We start from the raw sequence: 17,487 nt of genomic DNA, 5'->3' as shown, positions 1-17,487 counted from the left end.
CATAAGAACTGCTACATCAGAACTGCTACATCAGAACTGCTACATCAGAATGCCCTAATAGCTAATAAGAACTGCTATATAAGAACCGCTACATAAGAACTGCTACATGAGAACTGCTACATCAGAACGCCCTAATAGCTACATAAGAACTGCTACATAAGAACTTCTACATTTAAGAACTGCTACATGAGAACGGCTACATGAGGACGCCCTAATAGCTACATAAGAACTGCTACATAAGAACTGCTATATAAGAACTGCTACATGAGAACTGCTACATAAGAACTGCTACATTAGAACGGCTACATGAGAACGGCTACATGAGGACGCCCTAATAGCTACATAAGAACTGCTATATAAGAACTGCTACATAAGAACTGCTACATTATAAGAACTGCTACTAGCATGAGAACGGCTACACGAGAACTGCTACATGAGAACGGCTACATGAGGACGCCCTAATAGCTACATAAGAACTGCTACATAAGAACTGCTATATAAGAACTGCTATATAAGAACTGCTACATAAGAACTGCTACATGAGAACTGTTACATCAGAACTGCTACATCAGAACGCCCTAATAGCTATATAAGAACGGCTACATAAGAACTGCTACATAAGAACTGCTACATGAGAACTGCTACATGAGAACGGTTACATCAGAACGCCCTAATAGCTACATAAGAACTGCTACATAAGAACTGCTACATTAGAACGGCTACATTAGAGGCCGGGCGGCCACATTAGGATGCGCGCACGTGACCCGGGCCGCCTGTGTTTGCACGCATGGGCGGATCCGGGATCCGTCAGTTGTTGCAGCCCGCCTCGGTTCTCACACCTTCCCGCGGCATTTCCGTCCTCCTGCGGCATTGCTGCCTGCTCCTGCCGGAATACCTCAATCCTCGCCGCCGGACAGCAACACGCCAACAAAGGTACGTCCTTCATCTTACCTTCTTCAGAATTAAACCTGCGTCGCCAGATTACAGCCAGAATTCACTTAAAAGCCTTCTCCAATTTGCCCCGTCATGAAATTTTAAAGAGCAGCCGATCCTATCGGAGGTTATTAGGCTGACATTTCGGCTTCTCTCTGCCGCAGAAAAATGTTCCTGTGACTTTGGGCGATTTGTTCTATATACACGGCGTATTGACTAGATAACGGCACGGTCAGAATAGCAGAATGCGTGACGCAAGTGGGTGTACTGTCATTGTTCGGGTGACAATACACGTTAAAGGGATGTTTATAGAGATATAACCTGCTTTGGAGCGCCTTTATAAAGCGGTAATGTCGCGTCTCTGGGGTGAGGCCGCAGGTATCATTAGTATGCTGCAGGCGAGCTGCAGCGGAAAGCTCCTACACAAACTCCGCAGAAATATCTCCCGAGATTTCCCATCCGCTACTATCTGTAAATTTATGCGTGCAACTCGCAATAGCGACACAAGGCGCTTAAATTTTGTCTGAAAATATTACGACAATGTCCCCCCACAATGTGAGCCTCGTAACACCCAAACATAAGCATCTATGGGATAAACGGCTGCCAAGAATGTCAACATTATTCAGGACGCAGATTTGATAAAATAATATTCATACATAATATGCGAGCCGGGGATGTACCCGTGAGCAAATGTAGGAGTCGGGAAAACGCTCTATTCGTGCAGTCAGAGTGCTCTTCACCTCGCGCAGATTTTAACATGACACTTCACGGGATGGGACGGGCTGCTAGGTCTGTATACTCTGTATACCGTTCTGTATACGCGCTGCTAGGTCTGTATACTCTGTATACCGTTCTGTATACGCGCTGCTAGGTCTGTATACTCTGTATACCGTTCTGTATACGCGCTGCTAGGTCTGTATACTCTGTATACCGTTCTGTATACGCGCTGCTAGGTCTGTATACTAGTACTCTGTATACCGTTCTGTATACGCGCTGCTAGGTCTGTATACTCTGTATACCGTTCTGTACTGAATACGCGCTGCTATGTCTGTATACTCTGTATACCGTTCTGTATACGCGCTGCTAGGTCCGTATACTCTGTATACCGTTCTGTACTGAATACGCGCTGCTATGTCTGTATACTCTGTATACCGTTCTGTACTGAATACGCGCTGCTATGTCTGTATACTCTGTATACCGTTCTGTACTGAATACGCGCTGCTAGGTCTGTATACTCTGTATACCGTTCTGTATACGCGCTGCTAGGTCTGTATACTCTGTATACCGTTCTGTATACGCGCTGCTAGGTCTGTACACTCTGTATACCGTTCTGTATACGCGCTGCTAGGTCTGTATACTAGTACTCTGTATACTGTTCTGTATACGCGCTGCTAGGTCTGTATACTCTGTATACCGTTCTGTACTGAATACGCGCTGCTATGTCTGTATACTCTGTATACCGTTCTGTACTGAATACGCGCTGCTAGGTCTGTATACTCTGTATACCGTTCTGTATACGCGCTGCTAGGTCCGTATACTTTGTGTACCGTTCTGTACTGAATACGCGCTGCTAGGTCTGTATACTCTGTATACCGTTCTGTACTGAATACGCGCTGCTATGTCTGTATACTCTGTATACCGTTCTGTACTGAATACGCGCTGCTAGGTCTGTATACTCTGTATACCGTTCTGTATACGCGCTGCTAGGTCTGTATACTCTGTATACCGTTCTGTATACGTGCTGCTAGGTCTGTACACTCTGTATACCGTTCTGTATACGCGCTGCTAGGTCTGTATACTAGTACTCTGTATACCGTTCTGTATACGCGCTGCTAGGTCTGTATACTCTGTATACCGTTCTGTATACGCGCTGCTAGGTCTGTATACTCTGTATACCGTTCTGTACTGAATACGCACTGCTAGGTCTGTATACTCTGTATACCGTTCTGTATACGCGCTGCTAGGTCTGTATACTCTGTATACCGTTCTGTATACGCGCTGCTAGGTCTGTATACTCTGGATACCGCTCTGTACTGTATACGCGCAGCTAGGTCTGTGTCCTATTTACCGTTCTGTCTTACATGCATACATACGTGCATGCTAGGTCTGTATACTCAGTATATAATCACCGTTCTTCCTTGCATGTATACATACTTGCTGCTCTGTATAACCAACGTTCTGTCTTACATACATACGATACGGCAATATTTCGTCTGGCTTGCACGCAGAGGCTTATAGCATATAGCAAAACCCCACTCTCTTTATATACATTATATATGGGACACTCGTTATAATAATACAGTCTGACTTACTTTCATTAGTAAGCTATACAGACCCCCGCACATTCAATGATGTGAGGCTCTCTTCTGATTTGGTTTAAACCTCTGAAACCGTCTATGATAATTTAAACCTCTGAAACCCTCTATGATAATTTAAACCTATGAAACCCTCTATGATGATTTAAACCTATGAAACCCTCTATGATAATTTAAACCTCTGAAACCCTCTATGATAATTTAAACCTCTGAAACCCTCTCTATGATAATTTAAACCTCTGAAACCCTCTATGATAATTTAAACCTATGAAACCCTCTATGATAATTTAAACCTCTGAAACCCTCTATGATAATTTAAACCTCTGAAACCCTCTCTATGATAATTTAAACCTCTAAAACCCTCTATGAAACCCTCTCTATGATAATTTAAACCTCTGAAACCCTCTATGATAATTTAAACCTCTGAAACCCTCTATGATAATTTAAACATATGAAACCCTCTATGATAATTTAAACCTATGAAACCCTCTATGATAATTTAAACATATGAAACCCTCTATGATAATTTAAACCTCTGAAACCCTCTATATGATAATTTAAACCTCTGAAACCCTCTATGATAATTTAAACCTCTGAAACCCTCTATGATAATTTAAACCTCTGAAACCCTCTATACGATAATTGATATCGCTGAAAGAATCCATTTTTATGGACTTGAACATTGCGATTTGATTGTTCCAATTACACTCTCCATGCTATTATGCGGTACTAGACGCAATTTCTGTAATCAGCGAATCAACAAATCAATTATTCCGGGTGTAACAATTCCATTCTTATTTCGCCGCGCCTCGCAGCGGCACCGAATCAATAATTCATTAAGGACCAGGGAATGTCATGACGTCACCGCCTCCATTCAGAAAATCCGCGGCCCGCGGTTATGGAGGTGTGACGTCAGCATGCTGATCCTATCTGTGCTGATGATGACTCATCTTGTCTGTCAAACATAATCTCCAAGCAGATCCTAGGGTCTCAAAAATAGCGTATCAAACATAATCTCCAAGCAGATCCTAGGGTCTCAAAAATAGCGTATCAAACACAATCTCCAAGCAGATCCTAGGGTCTCAAAAATAGCGTATCAAACATAATCTCCAAGCAGATCCTAGGGTCTCAAAAATAGCGTATCAAATTGGCCAGGCAGTATCCAATGGCTAGAGAGGGTCCATGCGCGACCCAAGGTGGGTGGGAGTAGCGACAAAAAAAGGACCATATATAAAAAGCTAACGATCATTTCCCACAACCTCTGCTTGGAGAGTATGTCAAACAGGCCGTTTCTGCCCCGCATATATAGAACCAGGATCTCCCAGCCTCTCTCTGGTCAGTCTGCCGTACGCAGCCTCCCGATTTGTTCCGACATTAGCCGAGGATTAACCGAGATGTCCCGACGTTAGCCGAGGATTACCGGGGCGGAGATGACAAAGCCGTCATCTTTTATCTTTTATATGCATATATAAGATGAAAGTGCATTATTAAATATCTTCAGGTCAGGTCACAGGTCAAGGCAGGTCATAGGTTGAAGCACGTGTCAGGTTAGATGTGACCTTTGTCCCTGATGACTGTAGCTTTAGGCCCGTTGAGAGGATTGTGTTCATTAGTCATGAGAAACCAATTTTCTGTCTAGTTCTTCCCCATCAATGAGCTAAATTACGGCATTATCTAACTCTTCCCACTCCAATCCGCAGCAACACCCCCGCACAATAGCGTCCGATATGTGCGGATCAATAAATCCCTCATCTCTGACGCGTCCTCCCCCGGCTGATTCCCCTCGGGAGCGGGGCCATTCACGTGGTGCTGAATGGAGGAAGGCTGTATTATATCGGCCTTGTTTATCCCTTCATCTATTGTAAGCACGGGTCACGCGTGAACAAACATACACATCTACATGTGGACAGACACACTGGGACGCTTCTGGGATATTCACCCGACTGTCAGGTGCTATATATATATACTGGGCATCCGCCAGTATCTCACATATCAACATACACAGGCACAGGCAGTACGCACTAGGACACTGGGTTTCTTCTCGCTTCTGGGATATTTATCTGACTGTCAGGTGCGATACGCTGATTACATTAATATCAGTCGGCCCGCCGCGTTCCGTTAGTATTACCACAGCGTCACCTGCATACTGATGAATGTATAATATATGTTTCCCCGCAGTCTAACGTTTACAGCAAGGAAGTACAACTAAAAACGAAAAAAAATGTCTCAGGAATTGGCATGAATTGTTTTTTTTTTCTTTTCTTTTTTGCAGCCTTCTAAAATGTGTTTCTGGACCTTACTTAGGCTCTACTTTAATCATTCCTTTACTGTCCATTCCCCTGTTATCTTTACTTCAGAAGCTGCATCCTTGTAAATTCCCGGAAATGCGGATGGGCCGTTTCTATTTCTGCCGCCTCCGTGAGGAGCTCTCCTACTGCATCTTGGGTGATCTTGTCAGCATCTGCCCGGAAGTACATTCATCTTCCGCTCAGTAACTATGGCAACCCGGCAGTAACTATGGCAACCGGCCTGACCATAGCAACCTGCTGCTGGCAATAAACCCGGGAGGAGGCAATTAGACCGTCCGGCCGTCCGGTATCTCACAGCTCGCTAAACATGCCGGCCGGTATTTCACGGCCGCTGCACCGGACATCCTCCCACATTTACGAGTTATTACACCCAAGTCGTTAGGGCAAGTCTCGCGGGAAAAGGCGAGAACAAGCGTGACCTTTTCCAGCAGCCTGTCCCCCGGGAGCGCGATGATTTATGGGATAGCTTCCCATTGACGTCACATGTGTGCACGGAACGCGAGCTGAGGTTTCCCGCAGCAGCTGATCCCAACGTCACAAATAACCACTCTATAGTTCCTTATCAATAAAGGATTGTTCAAATGTCATAAAATGTCATTAATGTTAGAAAGCACATTTAACTAAATTTAAAATGTGAAAAGTTTCTTACCAAAATTTGTAATACTGATATTTCCAAAAAATGCGTGTCAGAAACCTTTTGCCATGGCAACACAAAAAAAGCCATTAACTCAACTCAGATGAAATTTCTGCCACGTCTAATTCAAGAAAGTTACCAGGTTTGGTGGTTCTAACGCGAGCCGTTCAGACGTTATCAGACATCAAAGATGGCGCGGCCACATGTACCCAACCCCCCACCCCACTCCCACCACCAACACCATGTAGTTTGCAGTGCTGAATATGAAGGTATCCTTATAAGGCCTGCGTAGTTAATTTATGCGCATGTGTGGGAGGACTGATGATTGATGAGCCGCGTGAAGCGGGGGGATTACGCTGGGATGACCTTGAATGACCTTGAATACCCTTGTCGTTACAAGCTCATCAGAAATTCGCTTTCCGTAATTATTCCGCTCATCCAAATGTCAGAATGTCCTGAGGCAAGGCGGTAAAAATGGAATCAGCAAGATCGAGTTACTGTTTTTCTGTCTCTGTTCTGTTTAATCTCCAAGCAGATCCTAGGGTGGCAAAAATACATTATAAAATTGGCCAGTCAGTATCAATTCGCCAGAGAGGGTCCAATATACGTGGCGTATGGACCCTATCTGGCGAATGAATACTTCCTGGCCAATTTGATACTGTCTTTTTGCCACCCTAGGATCTGCTTGGAGATTAGTTGTTGTTCCTGACTGGTGTCTACCATGGCAGTACTTTAGGATCCGGGTCCTGCTACCATTTACTTACAAATGTCACAATGTTAAATGAGAGGGACGCGACTTCATCTAAAATATTAGACTCGGTTACATCAAATTAATGTTCATATTTCTGTGTATGTCGTTTTCAGAAATATAGTCGATAATAAAATTGTTATGCAGCAAGATTAAACTGTAATTTCCAACACAAGAAATTGGACTCACCCAAATTTTCGACTGTACAACTCCAGTCTTTGTCAAGGAATGAACAATTTCTTGTGTTGGAAATTACAGTTTAATCTTGCTGCATAATGACTTCTACCAACACAGATGAACTTTCAAGATAAGATAATAAAATTGATTTTCATTTTCCCAGGGTGATTTCCGCCGCCGCTTTGATGAAGACGTCCCGATAACGTCACTTCCGGGTTCCCGCTCTCTCCTCCAGTCGTCACTTCCGGGTTCCTGCTCTCCCCTCCAGTTGCCATGGCAACGCTAGACTTTGTGTTCCTGGCAGCCGCCCTGCTGAGCGGCGCGCAGAGTATACGCATGCCCAGTGTGATCAGCGACGCGCCCAAGCTGCTGCTGCTGTCGTTTGACGGGTTCCGGTATGACTACTTGGACCGGCCGCTGCTCAAGCCAAACTTCGACTTTGCCATTAACAAGGGCGTGCGCGCCAAGTACATGAAGTCCACCTTCGCCACGAAAACCGACCCGAACCACATGACCATGGTCACGGGTCTGTGGGAGGAGAGTCACGGCGTCGTCTCCAACAAGATGTATGACCCGAAATACCGCGAGATTTTCTGGATGAACAGCTCGGACCCGAAGTGGTGGGACGGGGACGGGCGCGTGGAGCCGATCTGGATCAGTAACGAGCGTTCTGACGGGCGGTACAGCGGCGTGGTGAACTGGCCCGGCGGGGATGTGAAGTACGGCGGCCGCCTGCCCACCTACTCCACAGGACCCTACAACAGGAGCATCCCCTACACAGACAGGATAGACGCCGTCGTCACGTGGCTCATGGACGACGAGAAGCCCATGAACTTGGGACTCGTGTTCTTCGAGGAGCCGGACCGGTCCGGGCATCTGTACGGGCCCGACTCCCGCCAGGTGGACGACGCCATTATGATGATAGACGACATCGTGGGCTACCTGGTCTCCGCGCTCAAGGAGGTGGATCTCTACGATAAGGTCAGCAAAAACTTTCCTTCTAACTTAATAACATAATTATCTCTCTTCCTAATTAGTTATAACAAAACAGCGCCGTGGGCTACCTGGTCTCCGCGCTCAAGGAGGTGGATCTGTACGATAAGGTAACGTTCTAACAAATATCTGTCTGTACCTCATCCCTTCTAACAAAACAGCTACCTGGTTTCCGCGCTGAAGGAGGTGGATCTGTACGACAAGGTGGGCAAAAAATTTCTCTCTAACTTAATAACATAAGTATCTCTCTTCCAAATCAGTTATAACAAAACAGCACCGTGTGCTACCTCGTCTCCGCGCTGAAGGAGGTGGATCTGTATGACAAGGTAGGCAGAAACTTTCTAACAAATATCTGTTTGTAACACATTCTTCCTAACAAAACAGCCCGTGGGCTACCTGGTCTCCACGTTGAAGGAGGTGGATCTGTACGACAAGTGTTTATTGTTTGTTTATTGTTTGTTTTTTGTTAGGTAAACATCATCCTGACGAGTGACCACGGCATGGTGGAGGTGTTGTGAAATTGTTTATTGTTTGTTTGTTTGTTTAATAGGTAAACATCATCCTGACGAGTGACCACGGCATGGTGGAAGTGTTGTGAAATAGTTGATTGTTTGTTTGATTGTTTGTTTGTTTATTTGTTTGTTTATTAGGTAAAAATAATCCTGACCAGTGGCTACGGCATGGTGGAAGTGTTGTGAAAGTGTTTATTGCTTGTTTGTTTGTTTGTTTATTAGGTAAACATTATCCTGACGAGTGACCACGGCATGGTGGAGGTGTCCCCAACGCGCGTGATCGAGTTGAACAGATACATAAAGCCGGAGTGGTACATCTGGGTGGACGACTCGCCCGTCTCAGCCATACTGCCCAAAAAGGTCAGCTTCCGATTTGTAACATTAAAGTGGCATTAACGCAACATAGAAGACTTTCGCGTTGTGCTAAGCCTGTAGCAGTACATGTAGTGTCTTATAGCGTTGTGCATCCCTGCTAAGCCTGTAGCAGCACATGTAGTGTCTTATAGCGTTGTGCATCCCTGCTAAGTCTGTAGCAGTACATGTAGTGTCTTATAGCGTTATGTATCCCTGCTAAGCCTAAAGCATGCTGGACCTGAGAAATATCGCAGTGACTGGCGAGTCGCCGGTGTGCAGCAGTGAGTGCCCTATGGTCCTAAGCGTGCATCAGTAGTGCCCTATGGTCCTAAGCCTGCAGTAGTAGTGCCCTATGGTCCTAAGGCTGCAGCAGTAGTGCCCTATGGTCCTAAGCCAGCAGCAGTAGTGCCCTATGGTCCTAAGCCTGCAGCAGTAGTGCCCTATGGTCCTAAGCCTGCATCAGTAGTGCCCTATGGTCCTAAGCCTGCAGCAGTAGTGCCCTATGGTCCTATGCCTGCATCAGTAGTGCCCTATGGTCCTAAGCCTGCAGCAGTAGTGCCCTATGGTCCTAAGCCTGCATCAGTAGTGCCCTATGGTCCTAAGCCTGCAGCAGCAGTGCCCTATGGTCCTAAGCCTGCAGCAGTAGTAGTGCCCTATGGTCCTAAGCCTGCAGCAGTAGTGGCCTATGGGCCTAAGCCTGCAGCAGTAGTGCCCTATGGGCCTAAGCCTGCAGCAGTAGTGCCCTATGGGCCTAAGCCTGCAGCAGTAGTGCCCTATGGTCCTAAGCCTGCAGTAGTAGTGCCCGCCCTAAGCCTGCAGCAGCAGTGCCCTATGGTCCTAAGCCTGCAGCAGTAGTGCCCTATGACCCTACGCCTGCAGCAGTAGTGCCCTATGGTCCTAAGCCTGCAGCAGTAGTGCCCTATGGTCCTAAGCGTGCAGCAGTAGTGCCCTATGGTCCTAAGCCTGCAGCAGTAGTGCCCTATGGTCCTAAGCGTGCAGCAGTATGGCCCTATGCCTGCCACTATTGTTGTGCTTCTCTGCTAGCCTAAAGCATGCTGTACGTGAGAAATATCGCCGTGAATGGGAAGTGTCGGGTAAAGATGGTGTTCAGGCCCGGCTGATTGGGTGTAGCTGAGGGACGATGATGATGATTGGTTGCAGCTGAGGGACGATGATGATGATTGGTTGCAGCTGAGGGACGATGATGTCTCCATGATTGCACTCTCAGTAGACGGTCGTTATCACACCCTACAGTTGTTAGCGCGCCGCCCAACCGCGCTATAAGTATAACCGGCTATCTTCCGTGCACAGCCCTAACACTAACCCCGTAATCATGTCCCTCCCAAACCGCACCATAACCAGCTATCTTTCCTGCACAGCCCTAACAACAACCCTCTAATTATCCCGCCCAACTGCGCTATAACCGGCTATCTTCCCCTCACAGCCCTAACACTAACCCTGTCATCATGTCCCGCCCAACTGCGCTATAACCGCCTATCTTCCCTGCACAGAACCCCGTAGTCATGTGTGTGTGAGCGCGGGTAATGGGGGGGTTGTACAGTAGCGGAGTCTCACCAGTATTTCATGCCGCCCCCCGCTGCTACCCAACAAGCCGGGACGCGGTTCGCAGGCAGCGCCATGCACCGCGCGCTGCTTATCACTAATCTGTAACGGGAAATGATATAAGGGGATAAATCATGGAGCTGGCTGCGGGCGACGCTGCCGGAAAACAAAGCAGGGACGGGGCCGTTTATTATACTTGAGGTGAGATTCATGTGACTGCTTCCCATGCAGAGCAGCGTACCGATGGCAATGCTACGGGCGGTAAAACGCGGATTGCGTTACCGTAAGTGTAACAAGGCCTGGATTGTAACGGGGGGGGGGGCCTACATCAATTTCGCATCCACAGAGCCTAGCGGCGACCAATGGGTGACCAGCATTCCGCGCGCGCGCCACGCCCACTGTGCGGGCGATTCCATTCGACAATGGGGTTGAACAGCATCCTTCCGTACGGCGCGGCAGGTAATCTGAGTTGGAAATGTCAGATAAACAATGTAAGAATTGGTGTATTTGGGGTGAAAATAATTTGAGTTTCCACGTAGGTCATACGGAGTTTCGACTAGGTTTCGGCTTGCATGCAGTCGAACGTTTAAGTCACTTCCGGGTATGCCAAATTGGGGCATTGGGTAACCAAAGTTGCAGTGATTCGTAANCAACTGTCAAACTACATCTACGTGTTTAAAATGACCAATGGCTAGACAACTGAGTCAACTGTCAAACTACATCTACGTGTTTGAAATTACCTCTTCATTTTAGCTTATTCCCGTTACAACGTCTTATATTATTTAAATATTAAATGAGTTCCATCCCACCCGGCCGGTAGAACATGATGCCACTGCCGCAGTTAGTAAAGCGACGCACATCCCCGATATGGAATTTGTATATGATAAGGGTCCTGACCGATCAGGCGGAATAACTCTATGGTTGATGGTGCGCCTCCAAGTCTGTCCCACTCACGGGTCAAGGGCATCTGCAACACGGGCTTGTAGTGAAAGGGCTTGTAGTGAAAGGGCTTGTAGTGAAAGGGCTTGTAGTGAAAGGGCTTGTAGTGAAAGGGCTTGTAGTGAAAGGGCTTGTAGTGAACGGGCTTGTAGTGAAAGGGCTTGTAGTGAAAGGGCTTGTAGTGAAACGGCTTGTAGTGAAACGGCTTGTAGTGAAAGGGCTTGTACTAAGTTGTAGTGAAATTGCTTGTAGTGAAAGGGTTTGTAGTGAAAGGGCTTGTAGTGAAAGGGCTTGTAGTGAAAGGGCTTGTAGTGAAATGGCTTGTACTGAAAGGGCTTGTACTGAAAGGGCTTGTCGTGAAAGGGTTTGTTGTTGTGAAAGGGTTTGTAGTGAAAGGGTTTGTTGTGAAAGTGCATGCAGTGAAAGGGCTTGTAGTGAAAGGGCCTGTAGTGCAAGGGCTTGTAGTGAAAGGGTTTGTTGTGAAAGGGTTTGTAGTGAAAGGGATTGTTGTGAAATGGCTTGTAGTGAAAGGGCTTGTAATGAAAGGGCTTGTAGTGAAATGGCTTGTAGTGAAAGGGCTTCTACTGAAGCTTGTAATGAAACTTGTAGCTTGTACTGTGCTACTGTAAAGCGACTATCTTTAAAACATAGAGCTGGCACATACTACAATATACAGACGGGAACCTCTCTTCTGTGCTCAGTACCCACCGCTAGTTCTGTTTTTACAGCACAGATTTTTCCCTGTTCTCTGGGAAATCTTTAACGTCACAAATACTGAGTCTCTCTGTCCCTGTGCAGTTGTAAATTTAGACCGTGTACCGTTGTTGTATTCGTGTTTCTATTTCCTCCCATGGATGACCCTTAACAACAGTCTAGTTGGGCAACCCTGCATGGCTGTTGTAAGTTGGGCAGCCCTGGCTGTTTTAAGTTGGGCAACCCTGGCTGTTGTAAGTTGGGCAACCCTGGCTGTTGTAAGTTGGGCAACCCTGGCTGTTGTAAGTTAGGCAACCCTGGCTGTTGTAAGTTGGGCAACCCTGGCTGTTGTAAGTTGGGCAACCCTGGCTGTTGTAAGTTGGGTAACCCTGGCTGTTGTAAGTTGGGCAACCCTGGCTGTTGTAAGCCGAACTAATAAATTCCCAATCTGCCTGTTCCTGCAGGAAAGGAGGAGCTGATCTACAAGAAGCTGCGCAGTGCGCGCGTCCGGATGAAGGTGTTTAAGAAGAAAGACATCCCGAAGCAGTGGCACTACAGAAACAACCGCCGCATCATGCCGATCATCGCTGTGGCTGACGACGGCTGGAGCATCGTGCAGAACTTTACTCAGAACGCGTTCACCATTAAAGGTAAATAAACAAACAAACAAACATCACACAAACAAACAAACAACAATCTCACAAACAAACAAGTCCCTTTCATCATGCTGATCATCGCCGTGGCTGACGACGGCTGGAGCATCGTGCAGAACTTTACACAGAACGCGTTCACTATCAAAGGTAAACAAACAAACAAACAACCATCATACAGACAAACAAGTCCCTTTCATCATGCCGATCATCGCTGTGGCTGACGACGGCTGGAGCATCGTGCAGAACTTTACACAGAACGCGTTTACTATCTGTCAACTGTCTACTGTCAACATTGCTAGCATGTTTTACTGTTCTTTGATTTTACCACTGTTCGACTATTTGGACACTGTGTGGGATAACTGCAGCACCACCAAACAGCGGCAACTACAAGTTCTCCAGAACAGAGCTGCCAGGGTCGTCCTACGGATGCAACAAAGATCCAGTGTCCAGGACCTGCACACCAGACTCAACTGGAAATACCTGACCCAACGGAGAAAGGACCACATTTGTGTCATGGTTTTTAAATGTATCAACGGGCTTGTCCCAACATACTTGGATGCCACATTTGTACATAACCACCGGCTACACAACTACAACACCAGACAGACTTCACTACTGCACAAACCTAACTACACAACTACAGCTGGTCACCGCACATTTGCTTTCCGAGGCACGACACACTTCAATACACTTCCAGCAGACCTAAGACATGTACCTACAGTACACTATCTCAGTTTAAAGCAGGCTTGAAACATATGTCATATGAAACCTGACCTCTGACCTCCATTCTTTGATTTTCGTGCTTTTGACCTTGAACGGATAGGACTTTGAGTATTGGACTACGACTCTGTTTTGACGAATCGGACTTTTATGTTTACTGTATGTTGTCTTACTGTATGTTACAATGTCCTGTGTAATTTTGCTGGGCCCCCTTGGAAAACAGCTGATACAAGCTGAATTGGGGCTACCCAGCCGTCTTGAGATGAAATAAATAAATAAATAAAATCAAAGGTAAAAAAAACAAAACAACCATCAAACAAACAAACAAGTCCCCTCCATCATGCCGAGCATCGTGCAGAACTTTACACAGAACGCGTTTACCATTAAAGGTAAACAAACAAACAAGTCCCTTCCTACGCGCAGAACTTCACTCAAAACGCGTTTACTATCAAAGGTAAACAAACAAACAATTTCTCTAGGAGCTTACAGTAACATGAACAAGAACAACACACAAACAATCAAAAATCAATATATGACCTTATTATCCTTATTCTTTCACAGATTTTGGTATCTCTTTATGACTTATAGGCCATACTGCATTGAGCTTGGAAGTTCATCTGTCGGTGTTCCATACTGTCAGGTCTGAAACAAGCCCACTTTCAATGCAGAGTGAACTTAACTTGGTGTGAGATTCTGACCTTCATTTTCTTTGTTTATTGTTTGTGTTTATCCGGCAGGTAACCATGGTTACAACAACAGCATCATCAAGATGAGCGCGTTTTTCATCGCCTTCGGCCCTGCGTTCGAGGAGGGTCTGACCTCTAAACCGTTCTGCAATGTTGACCTGTACCCGCTGATGTGCAAGATTTTAGACATCCCGCCCAGACCCAACAACGGCTCGCTGGAGACCGTCAAACACATTCTGTTCGACTATGACTCCATGGCGTCAAAAGGGACAGGTACTACTATACGGGCATGCTCGGCTTGATTTTAACTTCCTGCAGGAACCATCTACCCCCTCTTCCTCTCTTTATATTAGGCCCTTAATTCTTACCTTATATCTTCTCTTGCTTGAACTTGTCTTATCCTGCTGTCCCTCGCCCACGCACACTTGTACCCTGCTATCTCAGGTAGAGTTATCTGTAGCTGTGTCTGTACGGTTGTTTTGTGCTCATTTGTACATTAGCATACGTATGCCACGATACCGTCATTACAATTACATACAAATGCAAATTTGCCATGCAGTATGTGGTCTGTAATGTGATTGTGACGTGGAACGACCTCGTGCGTATTCCGCAGGTATTGCAGTGTTTTACGTGACGCTACTTAACGTGACGCCTGTTGCTACGTGACGTGACGTATCGCCTGTTGTAACATGACGTAACGTACCGCTGGTTGTCCCTCTCATAGGTATTGCAGTGGTCTGCACGCTGCTTCTCGTGGTGGCGCCTGACGTGACGCCTGTTGTTATGTAACGTAACGTAACGTAACGTAACGTACCGCCTGTTGTCCCTTAGGAGTCGCAGTGTTCTGCACGCTGCTGGTGGTGGCGCCTGTAGTTACGTTACGTCCCGTGACGCTTGCTGTTATATAATGTAACGTAACGTTATTGTTGTTCCTTAGGTATTGCCGTGTTTTGCACGCTGCTTCTGGTGGTGGCGCTGATGGCCGGAGGCTACTTTACGTGACGCCTGTTGTTATGTAACGTAACGTAACGCCTGTTGTTATGTGATGTAACGTTACGTTATTGTTGTCCCTCCCGCAGGTATTGCGGTGTTCTGCACGCTGCTTCTGGTGGTGGCGCTGATGGCCGGAGGCTACTACTACTGGCAACGTCACTACGGGCAGAAGGAGGAGCCAATCGTGGGCGAGTACGTCAACCTGGACGAGACCAACCCGCAGCAGGGCGTGGGGGGCGGCGTTCCTTATGAACAGCAGGAACAGCAGTTGAACCTGAAGAACCAGAAGGCTGGGTACGGACAGGAGCACGGATACGGGACGCAATAACTACGGACAGGAGCACGGCCACGGAGGGACGCAATAACTGATCAGAACTGTCGATAGGCATTAGTAATGTCAGAACTACCGATAGACATTACAGCCTTTCCCAAACCACCTTATTGCTAATAACGTCACAGGGGCGTACGTCATACCCGTCCACACTGGAACGGGTTTAATAACATAACATGACGTCGTACCGTAGTTCTAACCGGACATGACGTCGGACGTACCGTAGTTCTAACCGGACATGACGTCGGACGTACCGTAGTTCGAACCGGACATGACGTCGGACGTACCGTAGTTCTAACCGGACATGACGTCGGACGTACTAGGGCGCTTCTAAAGGCAGACGGATATGACGTAGGCAACTTGTGACGAAAGCAACCTGGAGGTTTGAGAAAGTTTGAATTCGTCTGTTCCTCTGCATTTGTTACATTTGTGCAATCATTTTGTGACCACCACTATTGTTAGTGTGGGCTGCTTTTAGACGAGGATGGTGTATAAAAACGTCGGTATGAGACCATGGAGGTGACACACCCAAAGCCTCACTCTCAGTAACACCCTGTCAGTCACAGGTCACGTGATTTCCCCTCTCCTATGCAGTTTGGATATAATATTTCCCCCAGGAACATCGATATAGCCTGGCGTCCAGCCTTGTTTAACTTTAGTCCGCTCGCCAACATCCGCTAGGGAGGCTGGACTCCAGGCTACCTCGATATACACTACAGCCTCGGCACGCCACCAGGCACAAGCATGGTTAACCGGTTGTAACTTTAGTTACTTACACGTACAGCCTCGGCACTCCACCAGGCGCTAGCATAGTTGTAACTTTAGTTACTTACACGTACAGCCTCGGCACTCCACCAGGCGCCAGCATAGTTGTAACTTTAGTTACTTACACGTACAGCCTCGGCACTCCACCAGGCGCCAGCATAGTTGTAACTTTAGTTACTTACACGTACAGCCTCGGCACTCCACCAGGCACCAGCATGGTTGTAACTTTAGTTACTTACACGTACAGCCTCGGCACTCCACCAGGCACAAGCATGGTTGTAACTTTAGTTACTTACACGTACAGCCTCGGCACTCCACCAGGCACCAGCATGGTTGTAACTTTAGTTACTTTCACGTACAGCCTCGGCACTCCACCAGGCACAAGCATGGTTGTAACTTTAGTTACTTACACGTACAGCCTGGGCACGCCACCAGGCACAAGCATGGTTGTAACTTTAGTTACTTACACGTACAGCCTCGGTACTCCACCAGGCACAAGCATGGTTGTAACTTTAGTTACTTACACGTACAGCCTCGGCACTCCACCAGGCACAAGCATGGTTGTAACTTTAGTTACTTACACGTACAGCCTCGGCACTCCACCAGGCACCAGCATGGTTGTAACTTTAGTTCTCCCTGTTTAATCGTACACCGGTCGGCAGTATGTGTCAGAATGTGACAATCACGCCACGTCCCGAACTTGTAACGTAAAGTTGTGTAACGGTTGGAAGTTGTGGTGTCGTATGACCTTGAAGTCTTCAAGGTGACCTTGTGAGTAATTCTCTCTGTATGGACGTTAATGATCTATTTTTGACGTCACAAATCTCGTGTATATTCAAGAGTAAGTCTAGTAAAACATATCAGTATATGACACAAGCTATTCCCACAGTTAGCTGGAGTAAAGGTAGTAGAACATTGTCGACTCTGCTATTCATGATTGTGTGTATTCACATAACCTGCTAACTTTTGTTAGACGCTAAGAGTAGAATCCAGGTCACGGAAACTGTGAGCTTGTTATGATTTTCAGTCGCAGCTGCTCTACACACACATGCAAACCTTTTCTGTGATTAACATTCTTGTGCAATAAAGAATCTGGCACTGTGTTGAGTTCAGCAACTTTTTTGCTTAAGTTTTTGAAAAATACAACATATGATTTTGGCTGCTTTAAA

The 17,487-nt window shown here is 46.6% G+C and overlaps 1 protein-coding gene across 1 annotated transcript; it reads left to right on the top strand.

Moving 5' to 3' along the window:
- Positions 1-757: 757 nt before the first annotated feature.
- Positions 758-17,420, top strand: LOC109469434 (bis(5'-adenosyl)-triphosphatase enpp4-like). Its single transcript, XM_019767950.1, has 6 exons — positions 758-933; positions 7,280-8,097; positions 8,844-8,980; positions 12,633-12,820; positions 14,281-14,502; positions 15,309-17,420. Exons 2-6 carry the CDS (start codon positions 7,390-7,392, stop codon positions 15,548-15,550), a joined length of 1,497 nt encoding a protein of 498 aa, XP_019623509.1. The 5' UTR covers positions 758-933; positions 7,280-7,389; the 3' UTR covers positions 15,551-17,420.
- Positions 17,421-17,487: the final 67 nt, after the last annotated feature.

Source organism: Branchiostoma belcheri, unplaced genomic scaffold (genome assembly GCF_001625305.1).
Source record: "Branchiostoma belcheri isolate BF01 breed outbred unplaced genomic scaffold, Haploidv18h27 scaffold202, whole genome shotgun sequence".
Classification (NCBI taxonomy): domain Eukaryota; kingdom Metazoa; phylum Chordata; class Leptocardii; order Amphioxiformes; family Branchiostomatidae; genus Branchiostoma; species Branchiostoma belcheri.
This window is presented reverse-complemented; position numbering and strand designations above follow the sequence as displayed.

Excerpts from the sequence above, each read along its gene's own strand:
- LOC109469434 (XM_019767950.1), top strand. The coding sequence starts at position 7,390 with ATGGCAACGCTAGACTTTGTGTTCCTGGCAGCCGCCCTGCTGAGCGGC. Across the intron at positions 8,098-8,843 it reads AGGTGGATCTCTACGATAAG|GTAAACATTATCCTGACGAG; the intron begins GTCAGCAAAAAC and ends TTTGTTTATTAG. Across the intron at positions 8,981-12,632 it reads TCAGCCATACTGCCCAAAAA|AGGAAAGGAGGAGCTGATCT; the intron begins GGTCAGCTTCCG and ends GCCTGTTCCTGC.